This window comes from Mobula hypostoma, chromosome 20, assembly GCF_963921235.1.
Source record: "Mobula hypostoma chromosome 20, sMobHyp1.1, whole genome shotgun sequence".
Taxonomy (NCBI): domain Eukaryota; kingdom Metazoa; phylum Chordata; class Chondrichthyes; order Myliobatiformes; family Myliobatidae; genus Mobula; species Mobula hypostoma.
The window spans coordinates 44,219,989-44,240,355 of NC_086116.1; the positions used below are offsets into that span (position 1 = coordinate 44,219,989).

Below are 20,367 nucleotides of genomic sequence, written 5' to 3' on the forward strand. Positions count from 1 at the left end.
TTTCTTAAACTGATTTCCTGATTATCTTATTGCTCTTGTGTTTATGACAATAAAGTTGACCTTGACTTTGATACTGACTCTTCACTGCCACAGTCCAGGCAGTGCAAAATCACCTATTATGTACAAACTGGATATTTTGTATACTCAGTTTTAGGACTACAATACCAGATGTATGTTAATAAATGCAGCAATGACATTTAAAGACATGGAAACCATTTTTTCCCTTGAGCACATAGCCAACATTCAAGATAGCCATCCTAAATGTCACAAAAATCAGAATATTACTATGCAAGTTGCTACCACTGCCAGAAAAGGCAGCACATCACAAGGCATGCCAGAAATCACAGTACTCCATTATACTCACAATTACCACACCCAAACCACGGGAATAGGTTCCGGCTTTGAATATTTACTTTTCAGAATTCTAGACCATTTTTTGAAAGTTCTATTCAATAAAAATGTTGGTTTCAGCTGCACCAGTACCTGAGATTAATATGTGTGTTCACATCCTAACAGATGAAAGGCCAATCAGATCATTTTTCATCTCAATGCTTGCTCATTGAGACCACCAACCAACATCATGAAGTCACATTTTATTCTGAAGCAACAGCTCACGTTTGAAACAATCTAACTTCCTAATCAATAATTCAAATGACTGCCCAAAATTAATAAATAATGAATGGTTGAAACTGGGTTGAGCAAGGCAAAGAAAAAATTCAAAATAAAAAATATATAGAACCCAATCTGACTGTTCCTTCTTACATAGCACTACATGTTTCTATCAACCATATGCTTATCAAAGAGACACTTAAATGTCACTAATGTATCTTCCCCAACCCCTTGCAGGATGTTCCATGCACCCACCATTCTTTATGTAAAAATTTACCTCTAACACCCTCCCCCCGCAATATTTTTCCTCCAGTTACCTTAAAATTATACCCTCTTATTTTAGCCATTTCTGTGCTAAGAAAAAGTCTCTGGCTATCCATTCGATCTGTGCCTCTAATAACCTATTGTTATAATCTCTAATAATCTGCACCTCTATTGTATTGCCTCTCAATCTCATTCACTTCAAAGAAAAGAACCCTAGCTCACTTAACCTATCCTCATAAGACATGATGACTTTCCATGGCAGCCTCCCTCACCGTCCTGTCTACCTTTTTTGAACCCTCCATATTGACTATCAGACCTCAGGAATCACAATGGAAAGCTCTCGCAATTTTAGAATAATATAATTTTAATTACGCCTATTAACATGAGAGTACACACAAATAATATTTCCCTCATTATCAAGTTTCCAGTTTGCCTAAATCTTGCCTGGGGTTCCAACATGAAGCATAAATAACCTATGACAAACAGAGAAAATGGAAAGAGATCACTGTTTGTTGCTCTTCCAGAAAAACCAGTTACCAAGCATTTGGCTCAAGATGGCCAAGGATGACTCAACCACATATAGTTGCAAAGTAGCTCATGGCTAGATCTAAAGGAGAAGGACTGGGTACACACAATAAAAAATCTTTACATATCTTACCAAAAGAACACTGGTCCGCAAATGGGATTCGGGTGATCGGAACAGAAAACGACCGGCAGTTTCCAGAAGCGTGCAGGCCATTTCAATATGGTGATGAGAAAAGTCAGCCAAAAGCATCTGAACATAAAAAAATGAAAGTAGTTTCTCAATACATAATAAAGCATTTTTATTGATGTAAAGTATATGGCAGGATAATGAAAAGATTTTTTAAGTAGGACATTTGAGAGGAAAATAACTTGTCTTTCTACAGTAGTAGTCGCCAACCTTTTTAAGCCCAAAATCCCCTACCTCAGCCTTAGTGAAAGGCAAGATCGACCTACCAAATCATTTAGTCACACGCATGCACTACAGGCAGAAAAGACCAGAAGTAAAACCCCGCAACCCGGAAACAACCTCTCTTTACAAACAGCTTTCTGTAGTGGGAGTATTGCTATATTACCATTATATTAATTAGTATTACTTATTTTATAATGCTCACATTACAACACCTATAATTCTATGTTTCATTATTTAATTTTATTTCAACACGAAAAATAAATGAATAAAAATTAACTGTTGCACTCACTGTGATGACTGGGGCTGAATTCTTTCTGCTAGTTCCCTGAAATTTGGCTCATAATTACAGACACAGCCAGTCTGAGACAGTCTGTGAGGTGTCTGTCAGTAAGACAGCTCCTGTACTTAGATTTCATAATTTTCATCTGTTGCAGCACAGCGCCCTCGCAAACCTCCTGACAGACTGAATATTTGAATGGACAGTTTCCTTTGTTAGACTGAATATTGAATCTGCCACGTTTTTCAGGTGTTTTGTATTGGTAAGCTGTTACTGAGACACTAGTATAAGTTTCTGAGGTACGCAAGATAATGACACTACTGTTTTTTGTTTCCAGTTATTTACATTTGGGGAATGTTGGAATTTAAAGGGGGAGAAGTGTTGTAATGTGAACATTATAAAGATAAGTTAATACAAATTAGGCTAATGGTAATAGAGCAATACTCCTGCTACAGAAAGCTGTTTGTAAAGAGTGGTTGCCTCGGAGTTGCAGGGTTTTACTTCCGGTCTTTTCTACCACGGTGCATGGCGGGGGGGTGGGGGGTGCTATACACACATGCGCACTGGGCAGAAAGAACGGAACTAAAACTCTGTAACCTGGAAACAATCTCTCTTTACAAACAGCTTTCAGTAGCTGGAGTATTGCTATATTACCATTATCCTAATTAGTATTACTTATTTTTATAATGCTCACATTACGACAGTATTTGTGTATTTATTTTTCATTTTTTTTCAGGATCTACTGGGAAAATCTCAAAGATCGACCGGTTGGCGACCACTATTCTAGAGTCTGTTTTGCCAATAACTGCGCTGTTGCTCATAATTAAATTAGAAAAGAAAAAGGAAAATAAAAGAGAAATGGAGAGCTATGTTGGAGTGAAGGGTTAGATTGACATTGGAATAGGTTAAAAAGTTGGCCTGTATTGTGCTGTAATGTTCTATGTTCTTAAAAAAAAACTTAATTTGTCAAATGCAGTGCAAGTTTCATAAGTCAATGCTTCTTATCCCTGCAAACTAACATCATTGGCCAAAGGGCCTGTATGTTATATGTTTGAGGAAATTTGCTATGTCACCAAAGACTCCAGCAAATTGATACAGATGTACCATGGAGAGCATTCTAAATAGTTGCATCGCTGTTTGGTATGGAGGGGCCACTGCACTATACTGGGAAAAGCTGCACAGCACTGCAAACTTAGCCAGCTACATCCTGGGCACTAGCCTCCCTAGTATAGAGGACATCTTCTGCAGTATTTTCTATGTATTGCACTGTACTGCTGCTGCAAAACAAATTGCATGACATATTGTCAGGGATTTTTTTATGTTCTATGTACACTGTGGTTATGGTATGACACAAGAAATTCTATATGCTTTTGAAAATATGTAACAGAAGCCTTTATTTTTGCTCTTTACAAGCTTTGACTGCAAAGATAACACTTTATATTATTTGAATTTCTCCAAGGAGAGTGTAACTTTATCACAGATTTTATGAGACATGCAGACATAAATTATGTAGACATATTCAAAAGCTATTATATAATAGGTATAAAGGTTCACCAGATTGATTCCTGGGATGGCAGGACTTTCATATGAAGAAAGACTGGATGAACTGGGCTTGTACTCGTTGGAATTTAGAAGATTGAGGGGGGATCTGATTGAAACGTGTAAGATCCTAAAGGGATTGGACAGGCTAGATGCAGGAAGATTGTTCCCGATGTTGGGGAAGTCCAGAACGAGGGGTCACAGTTTGAGGATAGAGGGGAAGCCTTTTAGGACCGAGATTAGGAAAAACTTCTTCACACAGAGAGTGGTGAATCTGTGGAATTCTCTGCCACAGCAAACTGTTGAGGCCAGTTCATTGGCTATGTTTAAGAGGGAGTTAGATATGGCCCTTGTGGCTACAGGGGTCGGGGGTATGGAGGGAAGGCTGGGGCGGGGTTCTGAGTTGGATGATCAGCCATGATCATAATAAATGGCGGTGCAGGCTCGAAGGGCCGAATGGCCTACTCCTGCACCTATTTTCTATGTTTCTATAATCCTGCAACATATCTGCCGAATTGAAGAATGCTTGTAGGTCTCAGGCCATTTATCATATGCATGGATAAAAGATGTTGCTGACTGACCTTTAAACAATGAAGGGTATCATTCTTAGAGAACATTTTAAACTTTGTTAGTTCCCCAATGAACCGCACTGTCTTGTTCTTAGTTTCAATATTGATCTGATCCTTCTTCCGGACCTGAACATAAAAGCAAAACAGAATGTTCAAATATATATGGATATAATCATCCAAGTTAATTAAGTGGTTACTCTGCCACATTCAATCTTGTATTCAAAGTTATATTTTTTTAAAAATCACATCCGATTAAAGTAAATTCATACTGACATTAGAAAGTGATTTAGAAGTAGTTTCTTAGACAATTTATTTTAAAACAAATGATATCAGTGTTGCTATAAAAAATGTACACATACATGGAATCGGAAATCCCCTTTTAACATGGCACAGAGATCTTCTGCCACATCCCCCATGCACGGATGTAGAGTACCAACCAGACGGGCATAAAATGGAAGCAGATCTAATCTGAAGGGAGAAAATGTGTTCAAGAATCAACTCACACAAAGCACTTAGAACATTATCTGGAGACTTATCTTTAAGGCATTCTAAACACATTTCTGGAGTAAAAATAATTTTGAAAACATGCATTGAAATGTGATGATATGAATAAGAACTTGCATGCAGATTTAAACCATACAACCTAATCACTCCATTAACACCACAACTGCAAAGTAAGAATGTTAATTGCACATATCAAAATAACAATTACTGAGTTACCAAACAAGGCAACACCCATCGCAAAGAAAGCTACCCCAGCTTGGCCTTTAAATAAAACTAAATAAACTTTTCATTCTGGGGAATTTAAGGAGTGACTCATCAATAAAAGGGACCAAAATAGATTTAAACAAAAACCTATTCCAATTAAGTCCCCTTAGATTCCATCCAGTTTTTTTCCTCTTTTAGCCTTAATTGTCTGTACCCTTTCTGGGAGTTGTGCTGTTTTAGGATATTGACAGTGATGCTGTAAAACATTCAAAACATTGAAAAAAAATCAAAAGCTGACTTATTATCACTGACATATGTTGTGAAATTTGGTGTTTTGCAGCAAATTTCACAACATACACTCAGTGGCCACTTTAATAGTTACCCCCAATGAACCCAGTGTGGTCTTCAGCTGCTGTAGCCAATCTACTTCAAGGGTTGACACGTTGTGCATTCAGAGATGCTCTTCAGCACACCACTACTGTAACATGTGAGTTACTGTCACCTTCCTATCAGCTTGAACCAGTCTGGCCATTTTCTTCTGACTTCTTATTAACAAGGCATTTTAGCTCACAAACTGCTGCTCACCGGATGTTTTTTTGTTCTCCACACCGTTTTCTGTGAACTGTAGACAGCTGTGCATGAAAACCCCAGGAAATCAGCAGTTTCTGAGATATACCTTGACTGGCACCAAGAGTCATTCCACAGAAAGTGATGTTTGGTCTGACCAACAACTAAACCTCTTGACTATGTCTGCATGCTTTTGTGCATTGTGCTTCTGCCATGTGATTGGCTGATTAGATACTTGCATTGGTGTACAGGTGTACATAATAAAGTGGCCAGAGTGTACGTCCATGACAATAAACAGCATTGCAAGACCACGCCAGAGCTATTTTTGATATCACTGTTGATGTCAGCCACGTCCAGAGATAGTTTGAATAATAGATTTACAGCACTTAATAATCTTTTCTATAGACATAATTTGCTCTCTCTGTATAAAGGTTGTTATAACATTTCACAACATTATGATAGCATATGGCAAAGATAACGCGAGGAATGTCCATGGAACATTAGTAAGCACTGAGCAGAACACCTGTCAGAAACATTGACTCTACAGCTGCTGCCAAGTGCTTGTGAAACAAAAATTTATATGCAGAATTTTAGATAAAATCTTGCTTTTATTTCCCATCCAGCCCATTCCAATCAGTCTGCATGTCTTTCAAAACCACTGAAGTCGACCTCCACGGGCCAATTTTATAATTCCCCCATCAATGGTAGTTTTTTTTTGGCAAATTCACAATACATAATGGCTTGATTCATGTACGTTAGCCAGCACCACAGTGTGAATGAAAGAGATGCACAAACGGCCCCAAACAGCTTCTGAACTGCACAGAAGAGTCTACTTAATACGGCTAATTGTGGGTAGCACAACTTATTCAATGTAGGCAGCGTACTGGGATAAATTACTTACAATAATAAGCATCATTGTGTTTTCAAACATAGCCTACAGAGGGTTTTGGGAATTAAAAAAAAATTATTTCCCCTCTGTGCTGGTAAAATGTTATTCATATTAATGAGCAGAGTTTGACGATTATGAACAGAGTTTTGGCAGTTTCACATTGGAGTGTTACATTACAGGTACAGGCCATTTGGCCCAACCAGTTCATGCCAACAACACTGTCCATACAGCTAGTTCCAATTTCCTGCATTCAAAGCATAGCCCTCCAACCCCCACCCTTGTATCTAAAGCGGCCAACCAAATGCTTTTTAAATCTCATTCCGCTCTTTATGAAGGGGAAGAAGCAAAAGACAGGTAATGATTGGCCAGTTAGTCTGACGGCAGTGGGAAGATGTTGGAGTCAAATGTTAAGGATGTGGTTTCAGGGTACTTGGAGGCACATGATAAAATACGCCAAAGTCAGCATGGTTTTCTTAAGGGAAAATCTTGCCTGTCAAATCCGATGAACATCTTTGAAGAAATAACAAGCAGAATAAACAAAAGAGAATCAGTAGATGTTGTGTACTTGGATTTTCAGAAGGCCTTTAACACATGAGGCTGCTTTACAAGTTAAGAGCCCATGGTATAACAGGAAAGATACTAGCATGGATAGAGTATTGGCTGATTTGCAGGAGGCAAATAGTGGGTATAAAAGGAGCCTTTTCTGGTTGGCTGCTGGTGACTAGTGGTGTTCCACAGGGGTCTGTGTTGGCACTGCTACTTTTTATATTAAATGTCAGTGATTTGGATAAAGGAATTGATGGCTTTGTGACTCCACAACAATGAATTCCACAGATTCACCACCCTCTGGCTAAAGAAATTCCTCCTTATCTCTGTTTCTAAAGGGACAAAGTGGTCCATTACATCATTGGGGCATTTTTGATGAGTGAGAGGGGTCACCTATTTCTGAGGTGTGAACAAGGGTGGGAACCAGAGCTCTGGACCATCCATTATTTTTCACTCATTGAATGATCCATGCACAAGTTTCCTTTGACATCCACAATCAATGGATCTCCTAATTCAATAACCCTTTATAACTTTTTAATTATCTCTATATCAACTAAAACAACTCAACTACTAGGTTGTTGATTTATTCGCTTATGTGGATGCCATTTCAGAGAAGTTTGGATAGGTACATGGATAGGAGTAATTAGGCCAATGGTCCAGGAGAAGATAGATGGGCAGAAAGCCAGGTCAGCACAGATTAGATGGGCTGAAGGGTCCGTTTCTGTGCCATGGTGTTCTGTGATTCAGGTGCAATTCCTGACATTGCAGGTGCACCAGTGAACTACATCAGAGGAGGAAAAGAGCAGCCAAGCCTCTTACCATTACTGCCAGCATCCCAGGATCAGAAATACCGCTTCAACATTAATGTACTCACCTCTGTCTGGGTACAGTGAACAGTGCTCGGACCAATTTCCTCCGATTCGCTTTTGTGTTCATGTTCATGCAGAAATCCATTGCGGCCTACAGAAAAGAATTAGAAGCTGTTGGTTATTCTAGAGCTTTGAATTCAGCTGCAAATGTGGTTAAATTTGACTTTACTTGGACTGAACAAGAAAGATTAAGATTTGCTTTATTTGTCATGTACATCAAACTATACAGTGAAATGCTGCATATTTTGATGTACATGTGACAAATACACTCTCAACAACCAATACAGTACGAGGATGTGCTGAGGGAGCCTGCAAGTATTACCATATTTCTAGCACCAACATAGCATGCCCACAACTTACTCACCCTAACGTGTACATCTCGGGAATGTGAGAAGGAATGGGAGCACCCAGAAGAAACCACATGGTTATAGAGAGAAAGTAAAAACTCTTTACAGGCAATGGCAGAAATTAAACCCTGATTAGTGATCGTTGGCATTGTAAAGTGATTTACTAACCATTATATTACCGTGCCACCCCCAAGTATTCCAAAAGTACATGGGATTCCAAAATCCTCGCTTTTGGGGAAACATTCTCTCAGTATCAAACCCTCATCACAATCTCCTTATTGTGAAGTCTTGGACATAGTTCTCATAACTTTCAGTCCATTTTGAAATTGGAACTAGATGGGTGAATAGTTTAGCTCATGGGGGAGCTGCGGAGCAGACTCGATGGGCCGAATGGCTTACTTCTGCTCCTTTGTCTTGTGATCTTGGTGAACAAAAAGTTGTAAAGAATGTGCCTTGGACTTCTGAGTGTGATCTGCTGATGGTACTGATAGTGAAAGAGAAACATTAACCCACAAGTCTGTAAGATCATTTCCAAGACAGCAATTCTTCAGCACCAATGTCAAAAATCAAGTTGTGCAAATATGTAGAAACAAATGTGTGTTAAGAGTATAAACATTAACAAAGACTCACAGAATTTTAGATATTAAGGAACCAAGTGGTAGTGTAGTAAAAACAAAGGTGAAGTGATATAAAGACTTGTGAATATTGCCCATAATAATCTATATTGATTATATATTTTTTTAAATATTATATTCATTTTTGTGAATTGAGTGCGGGAAAGCAGTATCTGATAGAAAACAAATCTCAATTAAACATCCTGCTAGTTTATGAACCAAATGATTACAGTAATTGCAGTTTAGTGCCAACAGCAATTTGAAGTAGTTAAAATAACACAAACTCTTACGAATAGAGGCAATAAAGAACTGAGCAATGTTTGGGAAGTCCTTGAAGGAATACATAAAGAGTTGCTTTACAGCGGGACTTGAAAGTTCAAGTGCAGGATGAGGTGATAGTAAGGGAGACAAATGCAATGTTAGCATTCATTTCGTGAAGACTAGAATATAAAAGGATGTAATGCTGACATTTTATAAGGCATTAGTCAGAGCGCACCAATTGTGACTAGTTTTGGGCCGCTTATCTAAGAAGGGATGTGCTGGCATTGAAGAGGGTCCAGAGGAGGTTCACGGGAATGAAAGGGTTAACACATGAGGAGCGTTTGATGTCTCTGGGTCTGTACTTGCTGGAGTTTAGAAGAACGAGGCGGAATCTCATTGAAACCTATCAAACATTGAAAGGTGTAGATAGAGTGGATGTGGAAAGGATGATTCCAATACTGGGAGAGTGTAGGACCATATGGCACAGCCTCAGAGTACAAGGATGTTCAAAGTTCAACATTAATTTTGTTATCGAAGTACAAATATGTCACCAAATACAATACAGAGATTTTCTTGCAGCCATTCACAGTAGAATGAAGAATAGAATCATCCACTTAGAACAGAGATAAGGTGGAATTTCTTCAGCCATAGGGTTATGAATCTGTGGAATTCATGGCCACAGATGGTTGTTGAGGCCAAGTCGTTGGCATATTTAAAGCAGAGATTGAAAGGCTCTTGATTGGTATGGACAAAGGTTACGGGGTGAAAGCAGGAGAATGGGATTGAGTGGGAAAATAAATCAGCCATGATCAAATGGCAGAGCAGACTCAATGGGCTGAACGGCATAATTCTCCTCCCGTATCCTATGATCTTATGGACATGACCGCCAGGAATAAAGATGACCCTGAGTTACGGACTCAGCAGAATTCACCAAGATCAAACCTCACGCAGGTTTATCAAGGATGGGAATACCAGTGAGTTTCGGAAGTTGTGAAAATAAAGGGCTATGCTAGTAATTTATTGAGCTGTGAAACTGAAGAGCTAAATGATTGTTTGAAACCACATGGTTAATCCTTGAGGTGTTTGAATTCATTATGATTAATAAAGTATCATTGCTAGGCAACGTCTGGTGTATATTTTCCACGTGCCCTATTGATTTGGCAACAACTTTAAGCTAACAGAAGCATATTGTAAACACAAGAGGTTCTGCAGATGCTGGATATCCAGAGCAACACACACAAGATGCTGGAAGAACCAACACGTCAGGCAGCATCCGTGGAAGAGAATAAACAGTCAACAGTCCAAGCCCAGACCCCTCATGTCGGGTGCTTCAATCGGTGACCATTTGAGCAAACTGTGCTCCAGTGATCTCATTCAGCATCAGGCATCTTGGTTAGGTGTATAACATTCATACACTTCTCTAATGCAAACAGGCTCAGTACTTACCTTGTCAATCAGGTCACGGTTGACACAGTTGGGGAGCTGTTGCAGGAAAGCATCCACAATCAATTTCAGATGCGACCCTGTGCTGGCTTCCTCTTCATCTTGCTCTGCAAAGGAATCAAAAAGGATTTATGGGTGGCATGGTAGCACAGCAGTAAGCGTTAACTCCATTACAGTGCAAGCAACCTGATTTCAGTTCCAGCTGCTGCCTATAAGGAGTCTGCACGTTCTCCTTGTGACCACATGGGCTAGTTTCTGTGATGTAGTACTCTGTGGCTCTCTAACAGTTACCAAGACCATACATTTGAGATTCTTTCCCAATCTTCCTCTTTCTGCTTCTGAGGTTCTTATTAATTTTTGATCATCTACCCCAATGTTCCCTTACATAGACTGATGCTAAATTTTGTTTCATAACATTCCTATTAAAATGCCTTGGGTCATTTAACTACCTTGAACTGCATGGGTACAAGTTATAGTTGTCATCTAAAGGAGAGGCCGCAGGTGTTCCTGCATTCTTTAAAACCAGATAGACAAGTCCAGCTAATCCAATTATATCCAGCCAAGGCTAGTCAGACATTGACGTGCATTGTTTATCACAACTTGGTTAGCAGAGTGCCTCAATGAACCATTAATTATGGGCAAGTATTCATACTGAGATAGAGAGGAATTAGTCTAAGGAAGATTGGGGCGGCATGCTAAGTGTCATGGTTAGCTAGCTGTAAGATCTCTTCTGCACAGGTTCCTTTGTGCATTTCACATCATCTTAATCCAACAGCACAACAGAAGAACTGCACAAATCTAACTGCCATCATCAACTACTATGGAGAACCAATTATCATCATAGTAGAGCACAGTGCCATAGCTGGCAGAGCAACCAGCTCCAGCAACGCAGGTTCAATCCCTAATGCTTGCATTTAGATTGTCCTTACTTCAGAGAAGCAAGAAGAATCAGGTGCTCTGAAAGAAAACACCAAGCGAAATGTCGTATTAACATGGGTGGGATTTGTAGGGTATTATCAGTGAAAGGCCAACAACTGGCACTTTCTGTGATCAAGGCAGGCAGTTCAAAAGTGCTAAGCTTGTGGGACCCAATGGCAATACCTAGCTTAAAGATTCTTTAATTCTACAATGATATATTTTTTTAAAAAATCAAATACAAACATGCACAGTGGTAGAAGAACAAGCTGGATGTGTTAAGTGGAATGTTACCGTGTTCCTCAAGAAGCTTTTGGCTGAGGTCTTCCGTTTCATCAGTTACTTCTTCTTCCCCTATGATGTCATCATTAATATCCAAATTCTCCAGTTCCAGCTCCAGCTCTTCCGTACCAATCAACTCTTTGGCATCTTTTCCGTCCCTGGACTCTTTCCCGTCTTTGGAATCTGTGGCAAAAAGTTTGTATATAAATATCTAGGGGAAATTTGGTGAACTTAGATAAAACATTTGCAGTGTTATCTCCAAACAGGTCATTCAAAATAGCCATTCTATTTTGAAATTATCTGTTGCATCAGAATTAGGCTTATTGCCATTGACAAACAGTATGCGGTGAAACTTTCGGCATAGCATTGTGGGCCGAAGGGCCTGTATCGTGCTGTAGGTTTTCTATGTTCTACAAAATCTGTTGCTTTGTGGCAGCAGTACATGCAGGCAGAACAACAGACAGACAGTTCAGAGATTTTATGGAAGAGGGGTAGAAGCTGTTTCTAAACAGTGCGAGTCAAATAGTCAAACACAGACTTTATGAGAAGCTGTTGCTATTTAATAGTTAACTTATTCTCCTCTCTCCTCCCTGACAACAGACAATATTTTACATAGCAGCAATTATTTATCCCTTTCGGTAAAATGTGGCAGTATAAACTAGTTACATCAGGTATCAAGAGCTTTGCAACTTCACCCATCCTTCTCAAGTGGGTGGCTAAACTTATGTACAGGTACTCCTGCACTTAGCAGGAGTTTATGCACATACAATCAGTTTATGTTTGTAAGTTAATCTTATGTCTATACAACCACAGTCAGAAAGGTCTGTTTTACAGGATTGCTTTCATATTTAGCGTTTTCTTCTTGCTTGTTTATGCTTGTTGTGTTTTTTTTAGGCTGTTTTGGATCCAGATTAACAATTATTTCATTCTCCTCTACAGGCAGTAGTGATAGGGGACTCTATAGTAAGGGGGTCAGACAGGCGATTCTGTGGACGCAGGAAAGAAACTCGGATGGTAGTTTGCCTCCCAGGTACCAGGTTCCGGGATGTTTCAGATCGCGTCCAAGATATCCTGCAGTGGGAGGGAGAACAGCCAGAGGTCGTGGTACATATTGGTACTAATGACATAGGGAGGAAAAGGGAAGAAGTCCTGAAAACAGACTACAGGGAGTTAGGAAGGAAGTTGAGAAGCAGGACCGCAAAGGTAGTGAGAATAGGAATAGAATGAGGTGGAGGATAAATGTGTGGCTGAGGGATTGGAACAGGGAGCAGGAATTCAGATTTCTGGATCATTAGGACCTTTTTTGGGGCAGGTGTGACCTGTACAAAAAGGACGGGTTGCACTTGAATCCCAGGGGAACCAATATTCTGGCGGGGAGGTCTGCTAAGGCTACTGGGGAGAGTTTAAACTAGAATTGTTAGGGGGTGGGAACCGAACTGAGGAGACTGGGGAAGAGGCGGTTGGCTCACAAATAGAGAAAGCTTGGAGACGGTGCGTGAGGGAGGATAGGCAGGTGATAGAGCAGGGATGCGCTCACACCGACGGTTTGAGATATGTCTATTTTAACACAAGGAGTATTGTGAACAAAGCGGATGAGCTTAGAGTGTGGATCAGTACTTGGAGCTATGATGTGGTGGCCATTACAGAGACTTGGATGGCTCAGGGACAGGAAAGGTTACTTCAAGTGCCAGGTTTTAGATGTTTCCGAAAGGACAGGGAGAGAGGCAAAAGAGGTGGAGGGCGTAGCACTGCTGATCAGAGATAGTGTCATGGCTGCAGAAAAGGTGGACATCATGGAGGGATTGTCTATGTGGGTGCAGGTTAGGAACAGGAAGGGGTCAATAACTCTACTGGGTGTTTTTTTATATGATGAGAGGCATTGATCATGTGGATAGTCAGAGGCTTTTTCCCAGGGTTGAAATGGTTGCCACAAGAGGATACGGGTTTAAGGTGCTAGGGGAGTAGGTACAGAGGAGGTGTCAGGGGTAGGTTCCCCCCGCAAAGAGTGGTGAGTGTGTGGAATGGGCTGCCAGCAACGGTAGTGGAGGCAGATACAATAGGGTCTTTTAAGACTTTTGGATAGGTACATGGAGCTTAGAAAAATAGAGGGCTATGGGTAAGCCCAGTAACTTCTAAGGTAGGGACATGTTCGGCATAACTTTGTGGGCTGAAGAGCCTGTATTGTACTGTAGGTTTTCTATGTTTCATGTACTGGAACAATCTTGATTCTTGAACTCAAAACAAAAATGAACTGCAAGGTGTTAAAGACAATGATATTACCTACAGACTTTGCAGAACAGATATACAAGTAGACATTTTGCCCTCACAATCTACCTTGTTATGATCTTGCACTCTATTGTTTACCTGCATTGCACTTTTTCAGTAGCTATTACACTTTATTCTGCATTGTTGTTGCTTTACCTTATTCTAGTTCACTGCACTGTGTAATGACCTGATCTGTATGAGCAGTTTGCAAGACAAGCTTTTCACTGTATCTTGGTACATATGACAATAATAGGCAAATACCAATAGCATCCAAATATGTGTTTACCTTTTGAATCTTCTTTGTTTCCATCTTTATTCTGTGAATTCTTGTCATTATCTTTGAATAATATGGCAGGCACAAATGCTTTCAGGTCAATTAGGTTTTCATAAAAATTGCGTGCATCTTCGTCCTCCCAAATCCCTCCATCGAGGTCATACTCTCCAGGCTTCCCAGGTGTGAAGATGTCAATGCCAGTGCCGTGTTCTGCAAAGTAAAAGCATAAACAGCTATGAGTGAACGTTAAGACACGAAACAATAATTATTCTCAAATTGGACATGTTTATGCAAATGCCAAATAAAATTTTAACAGCATACATTGTACCTGTGATGAACTCTCCAAAAAAATTAAAGTCAATGATTTAAGTGACTGCTTTGATTATCGTTTGAATAGATATTTAAAAACTCCATCCAATCTTTCAATGACATCTAGTGGAAGTTTGTAAATTTCTATCAAATGCATTCAGAATCTTTTTAGGCTGGCTATTCAAAACCCACATTGCTGCAGGGGGCATGGTTTTGATAACACTGATTTATGGCACAAATGAGAAATTTTCACCAGGGTCGTGATGTGAAATGTAGCAGTGTCATGACAGCTTACACTTGATCCTCTATATACTGCTGAGCTGAACGCACAACCCAGAGATTCACTTTCAACAACTCTGAAACTCAACTTCTCTATATTATTTATTACTTATTGATCTGCTATTATGTTTTTATTAATATTTACACGGTTTGCTGTCTTTTGAACATCAGCTGTTTGTCAGTGTATGCCTGTGTGCAGTTTTTCATTGATTCTATTGTGTTTCTTGGTATTTACTGCGAAAGCCCACAGAAAATTTGATCTCAGGGTAGTATATGGTGACACACATGTAGTTTGATAATAAATAAGGGGGTAGGAGAAGATGGCGACGCAGTGCGCGCGGCTGCTCCGTATGATATCGTATTTGTGAACTAGGATGTCGTGCACAATCCTGATTTGATGGAGACAGCCGTGAGAAGCACGGAGGAACGTCTAGAGAAACTTCTGAAATGCTTGCTTCACTGCTGCTGCTGCTACTGTGCAATCGAGAATATCTGGAGGGGAAGGCCCCAAATCCTCGGCTTTGCCTGTTGCTTGGGCCAGGGTCGAAGCGCTCGGCAGAGATGATGCTCGGTGCTTGGTGTCGGAGAGCAGGTCGGAGGCTCGAAGTTTTCGGATGGACTCGGAGTCGGACTGTGGTTGGGTGCTTCCAGGATGCTGCATCAGCAAGTTTGCGGTGCTGGAAGCTCATGGCAGGGCGAGTTTTCTTCCTTCAACCGTCTGCGTGAGATGATGGGACTTCCGAGACTTTGAGACTTTTTACCGTGCCCATGGTCTGTTCTTTATCAAATTACGGTATTGCTTTGCACTGTTATAATTATGTGGTTTTTGTCAGTTTTTTTAGTCTCGGTTTGTCTTGTGTTTCTAATATATCATACTGGAGGAACATTGTTTCATTTCTTAATGCATGCATTACTAAATGACAATAAAAGAGGACTGCGTGTCCTTATAGTCGAATTTAATTTACATTGAACTTTTTGAACAAGCACGAGAGCACCATTCTTACCTTCCTGTGCAGATTTATCTTGGGGAAGCTCAGGCATGTTCTCATCCAGTAAATCAGCCAGACTCTGGGTGTTTGCTAACAGCTTCTGGTAGGAGGTGGCAAATTCCTCGTACTGCTTGTGACGGTCTTCACTCAGCTCTCCTTTTGAATGCAAGATGCGCCTAGTATTAAAAACAAAGAAATTGTTACACACAACTCTTAAATAAATCAGACAATATCTTTCCCCTCCGGAAGGCTAATCGTATTGTCATGAATGCCAGTGACTTTGGCCATCTGCCCTTTGACTTAAACCTTGAAGATATAGGATCTTGAAAACCCAAACAAGCAGACCCAATTGTCATTAGTTCAAACGTTCCACCTGACCATGGTGCGCACACAAAACATATCACACACAACACAAAACATATCTCACACAACACAAAAACCAAGATCTTACCATAAGTAAGGTAATAAAATATAATTCAAAATACATGCAGTATGCAGCGCAGGTACACAGTAAACAGATTGCTGTCCTAGTGCAGTGACCTCAGTGGTGGCAGGGTATTGATTAGTCTCAGAGCCCAAGGGAAGAAGCTGGTACCCAGTCTGGCAGTCCTAGTCCTGATGCTGCTCTCCCTCCTTCTTGATGGTAGTGGTCAAAGAGATGCAGGATGGGAGGACAGGATCCTCGACAATGCTTTGGGCTCTTCGTATTCAACATGCCTGATGAATGTCACAAATAAGGGGGTGGCTGGGGGAAGACCCTGGAGATTCTCTCAGCGGTCTTTACTATCCTTTTAGACTTCAAATGCAAATATTATTAAGGCATGAAGATGAAAGGCCTTGACCTGAAACACAAACTGTTCATTTCCCTACACAGCTGCTGCCTGGCATTTTGTGTGTTGCTCAAGTTTCCAGCATCTAGAGAAGCTCTTGCCTTTATATTACTAGAGCATCAATCTGCTACTAGTGATTACTAAATCACCAGGAAACAAGAGAAAATGGGAACATTACAAATACTCACACAACACTAAGATTTTGCTGATGCCCAAGCCAGATTTATGGGTGGCACAGTAGTGTAGTAGTTTAATGTAACACTACTTCAGCACCAATGATCCAGGTTTTAATTTCCATCCGTCTGCAATAAATTTGTACATTTTACCGTGACCATGTAGATTTTCTCCAGGTACTCCGGTGTCCTCCCACAGTCCACAGACATTAGGTTTATTGGTCGCACAGCTGTAATTGGACTCACTGGGCCAGAAGGGCCTGTTACTGTGCTGCATCTCTATTTAAATAAAGTTCACTTGGTGCCTTTGTCCAAATGCTGTACAGATTTTTTGGGATTTACTACAGATATACAAGCTCAATTCATCCTTCACAGGGATAGAAGAGATCATGCAAAATGTGAAATCCAATTCATTTACACCTTTACTACAATAAATGCAGTCACAGAATAGGCTTGCTAGTCTTCTCCAAATCCAGTATACACAGACTTGAATCTGAACAAACTGCCAATCAAACTTCAGGACAAATTGAAAATGGTTATTAAAACAATGACATAAGCACAACATTGTCTTTGAACAACAATTCAGTAAATTACTTAACATTATTGTAATGGGAACTAAAGTAACAACTGTGATATCATTTCTCAGTGGCGTGTAATGCAGGCTTTGGGCACAATGTGACAGCAGAGAGTCAGTTCAGATCTGATCATTTCTTTGGGTTTTCAAAGCTACTTCAGACATTGAGATATAGATTTAAGTTACTCCTCACAAAACAAATGCAATAACGCATTATTCTTCAGAGATGTTCACTGCTCTGCATGGTATTCCCCTGAATTAACCCATTGATTCAAAGATCCTAGACGCACTGGTCTACTCTCCCTCACTCCCCCGTACGATATGCTTTGAAAGAAGAACCCAAAACAAGTACAAATACATTACCAGTGATTTTTTTTTGACATAGTAGCAGAATTAGGCCACTCAAGTACACGTCACCATTCCATCATGGCTGACTTATTATCACTCTCAACTTCATTCTCCTGCCTACTCCCCTTAACCTTTGACATCCTAAGCCAGAACCTATCTACCACTACTGTTAATATACCCAATGATTTGGTCTCCACAGACTTCTGTAACAATAAATTCCACAGATTCACCACTCCCTGGCTAAAGAAATTCCACATCATCTGTTCTAAAGGGACACTCTTGTATTCGGAGGCTGACTAACACTACAACCTACCTTAGTGATACACCAATCCAAAAGCAAGATCAACACCCTGACAGGAAGCACCAGGATTTCAAAATGTGGGGAAACACCATTTTAAAAGGAGATAAAATTCCTAAGCTGAAGAAATCAGTACTAGATATCCAGGTAATTAATCTGGGCAAGGTAATAACCATAAGTTAACAGTATAAAGAATATGCTATTATACAGTACAGTACTAAGGTCTTACACACTTGCATATAGAGCTAGCACAGTACTGGAGTAATTTTATGCATGGCATTGTACTATTGCCACATAAAAAACTGAATTTGACATATGTGAGTGATGATAAACTACATTCTGATATGGTTCCCTATTGTGGACTGAGAGCAGGAAGGACGGCACATCCTTTTCACGACCTACTGAATAAGCAGCGGAGCACCCTTTCGAACAGACTCATTCAGCTCTGCTGTCAGAAGGATCCTTACAAAAAATCTTTCCTACTGTGACGGGGTCCTGAATTACCCCTATGAACTGTGCTTTTGAAAAGAGAGAGAGAGTTATTCAACACCAGACACCGTGTTATTAAGAGAGAGGCGAAGACTGCTTTGAGATGGTGTTATGGTTTCTCCGCAGCATGTTTACACTTTTGCAAGAACACTGGCAGCTTCTAAGTTCTTACAGACAGAGAAGGGGGGAGCTACTTGATGGACAGCTGGTGTTCAGCACGGTGAGATAAACAGAAGGTCAGCTGATAGACTGACAGACACATGGTTTTGGACACTGAATGTGCTTTGTTGTGCCCACAGAAAAGGTTGGTTCTGGAGGATCAATCAGTGGCTTTCGCAGTGTGAAAAGGGTGTGACTGGTGGGGAGTTATTCGTGTGACCGACCTTCGCCTGGGTTGATAATTCCACCACAGAAGAACGGTCCCCTTTGTTGTGGTTACAGTCAGTGACTCCTAAAGGATTTCGGAGGACAATGGGAAGATCAACGGCATCAGCTCACCTGAAGACTCAAACCGCTCTCTCTCCCCCCAACACTACTCAACTCAATACCACGAACTGAACTGAACTCTACTCATCACCGTAAGACTGTATCCACTTACCCCAAGGCTTGAAGAAGCTTGGTTTGACCTGTTTGATATATCTGCATTTTATATTACTGTATTGCGTAGTTACTAATAAATACCATTAGTCAATAGAAATACCGTACTCCAAAGTGCTTTCCATTTCTGCTGGTTCTTTAACCCGTCACGGGGTACGTGACACTGCCAAATGCAATAAGCATATACAGCAGTTCATCTCTGTGCAACAGGAGAACATACAACATAGTACAATAATTTTGTACATTATTATTGCACATTGGTATATTATTATTGTATATATTATCATTTTGTACTTCATTGCTAGTTAAGTTTGCACACTAAGTGTGTTTTTAAATGTTGCTGCTGTAACATAAGAATTTCCCACTCAGGATCAACAACGTATTTATTATTATTAACTAGTATCTCAGGGCTGGGTGCCTCTGCATCTGCACCACCACCCCCACCCTCCCCGCCGAATCTCCTGTCACCTGAACCACATCCCTCCCGCAGCACTCCACACTCACCATTCCCAACATCATTTGCTCTCGCCAGATTTACAAACTTGCTCTCTGCTCCATGTTGACAAATACAGTACTGCGCAAAAGTCTTAGGCACCCTAGCTATAAATATGTGTCTAAGATTTTTACACGGTACTGTAAACTTACAGGAAAAAAAAGAGGAAGTAGGCTGGCAGAATAGCAAAACTCAGAGAAGCAAAACCCTTTACAAAACAGTCGTACATTATTAATTTTACCTATCAATCTGAAATATCTCTTTCTGCAAGCTGATACTTTTGGCTTATCTCTAACACTTTTTGTTAATCTATTTTGTCTGGGAATTTATTATGACATACTTCGTCTTTGTTAAGCAACGACCCAATTCTTGGATGAACAACAATAGCTTAGAGTCTGTTCCAAGGAGGCATTCAATATTAAGGATATTAATATAAACAAAATGAGAGAAACAGCAAAAATTGGAAAGAAAATTTGAAGGATAATGATGTGAAAATAAATGCTGACTGCCAGAGGAATTGCAAAAACAAAGTGTTAGAAAGGAAAGTCCTAAGGGTGAGAAAAGATATTTTGCAGATCATTTTAATCTATCAGTATTATTGTGTTAATGTTACAGGTGTCCCCTGCTTTTCAAACGTTCGCTTTACGAAATCCCACTGTTACAAAAGACCTACATTAGTACCCTGTTTTCGCTAACAGAAGGTTTTTTCACTGTTACGAAAAAAGCGCGCAAAAATGGCAGTGTGTGGAAAAAAAAGCAGCACGCGCCCCAAGCAGCCAAGCTCCTCCCCCGGAACTGCATTCTAGCCGCCATTGC

At 40.2% G+C, this 20,367-nt stretch overlaps 1 protein-coding gene across 7 annotated transcripts in view; it reads right to left on the reverse strand.

The window, feature by feature from the left end:
• The window catches only part of upf2 (UPF2 regulator of nonsense mediated mRNA decay), a 132,535-nt gene that overhangs the window by 92,209 nt on the left and 19,959 nt on the right, over window positions 1-20,367 (reverse strand). For all 7 annotated transcript variants that reach the window (XM_063072761.1, XM_063072763.1, XM_063072760.1 and 4 more), the window contains 8 exons: window positions 15,765-15,925; window positions 14,185-14,382; window positions 11,646-11,816; window positions 10,440-10,543; window positions 7,777-7,862; window positions 4,552-4,660; window positions 4,205-4,318; window positions 1,532-1,648 (listed from right to left, as the gene is read on the reverse strand). In XM_063072761.1, the coding sequence (XP_062928831.1) occupies window positions 1,532-1,648; window positions 4,205-4,318; window positions 4,552-4,660; window positions 7,777-7,862; window positions 10,440-10,543; window positions 11,646-11,816; window positions 14,185-14,382; window positions 15,765-15,925 (1,060 nt within the window). The remainder of the gene's footprint in view (window positions 1-1,531; window positions 1,649-4,204; window positions 4,319-4,551; window positions 4,661-7,776; window positions 7,863-10,439; window positions 10,544-11,645; window positions 11,817-14,184; window positions 14,383-15,764; window positions 15,926-20,367) is intronic.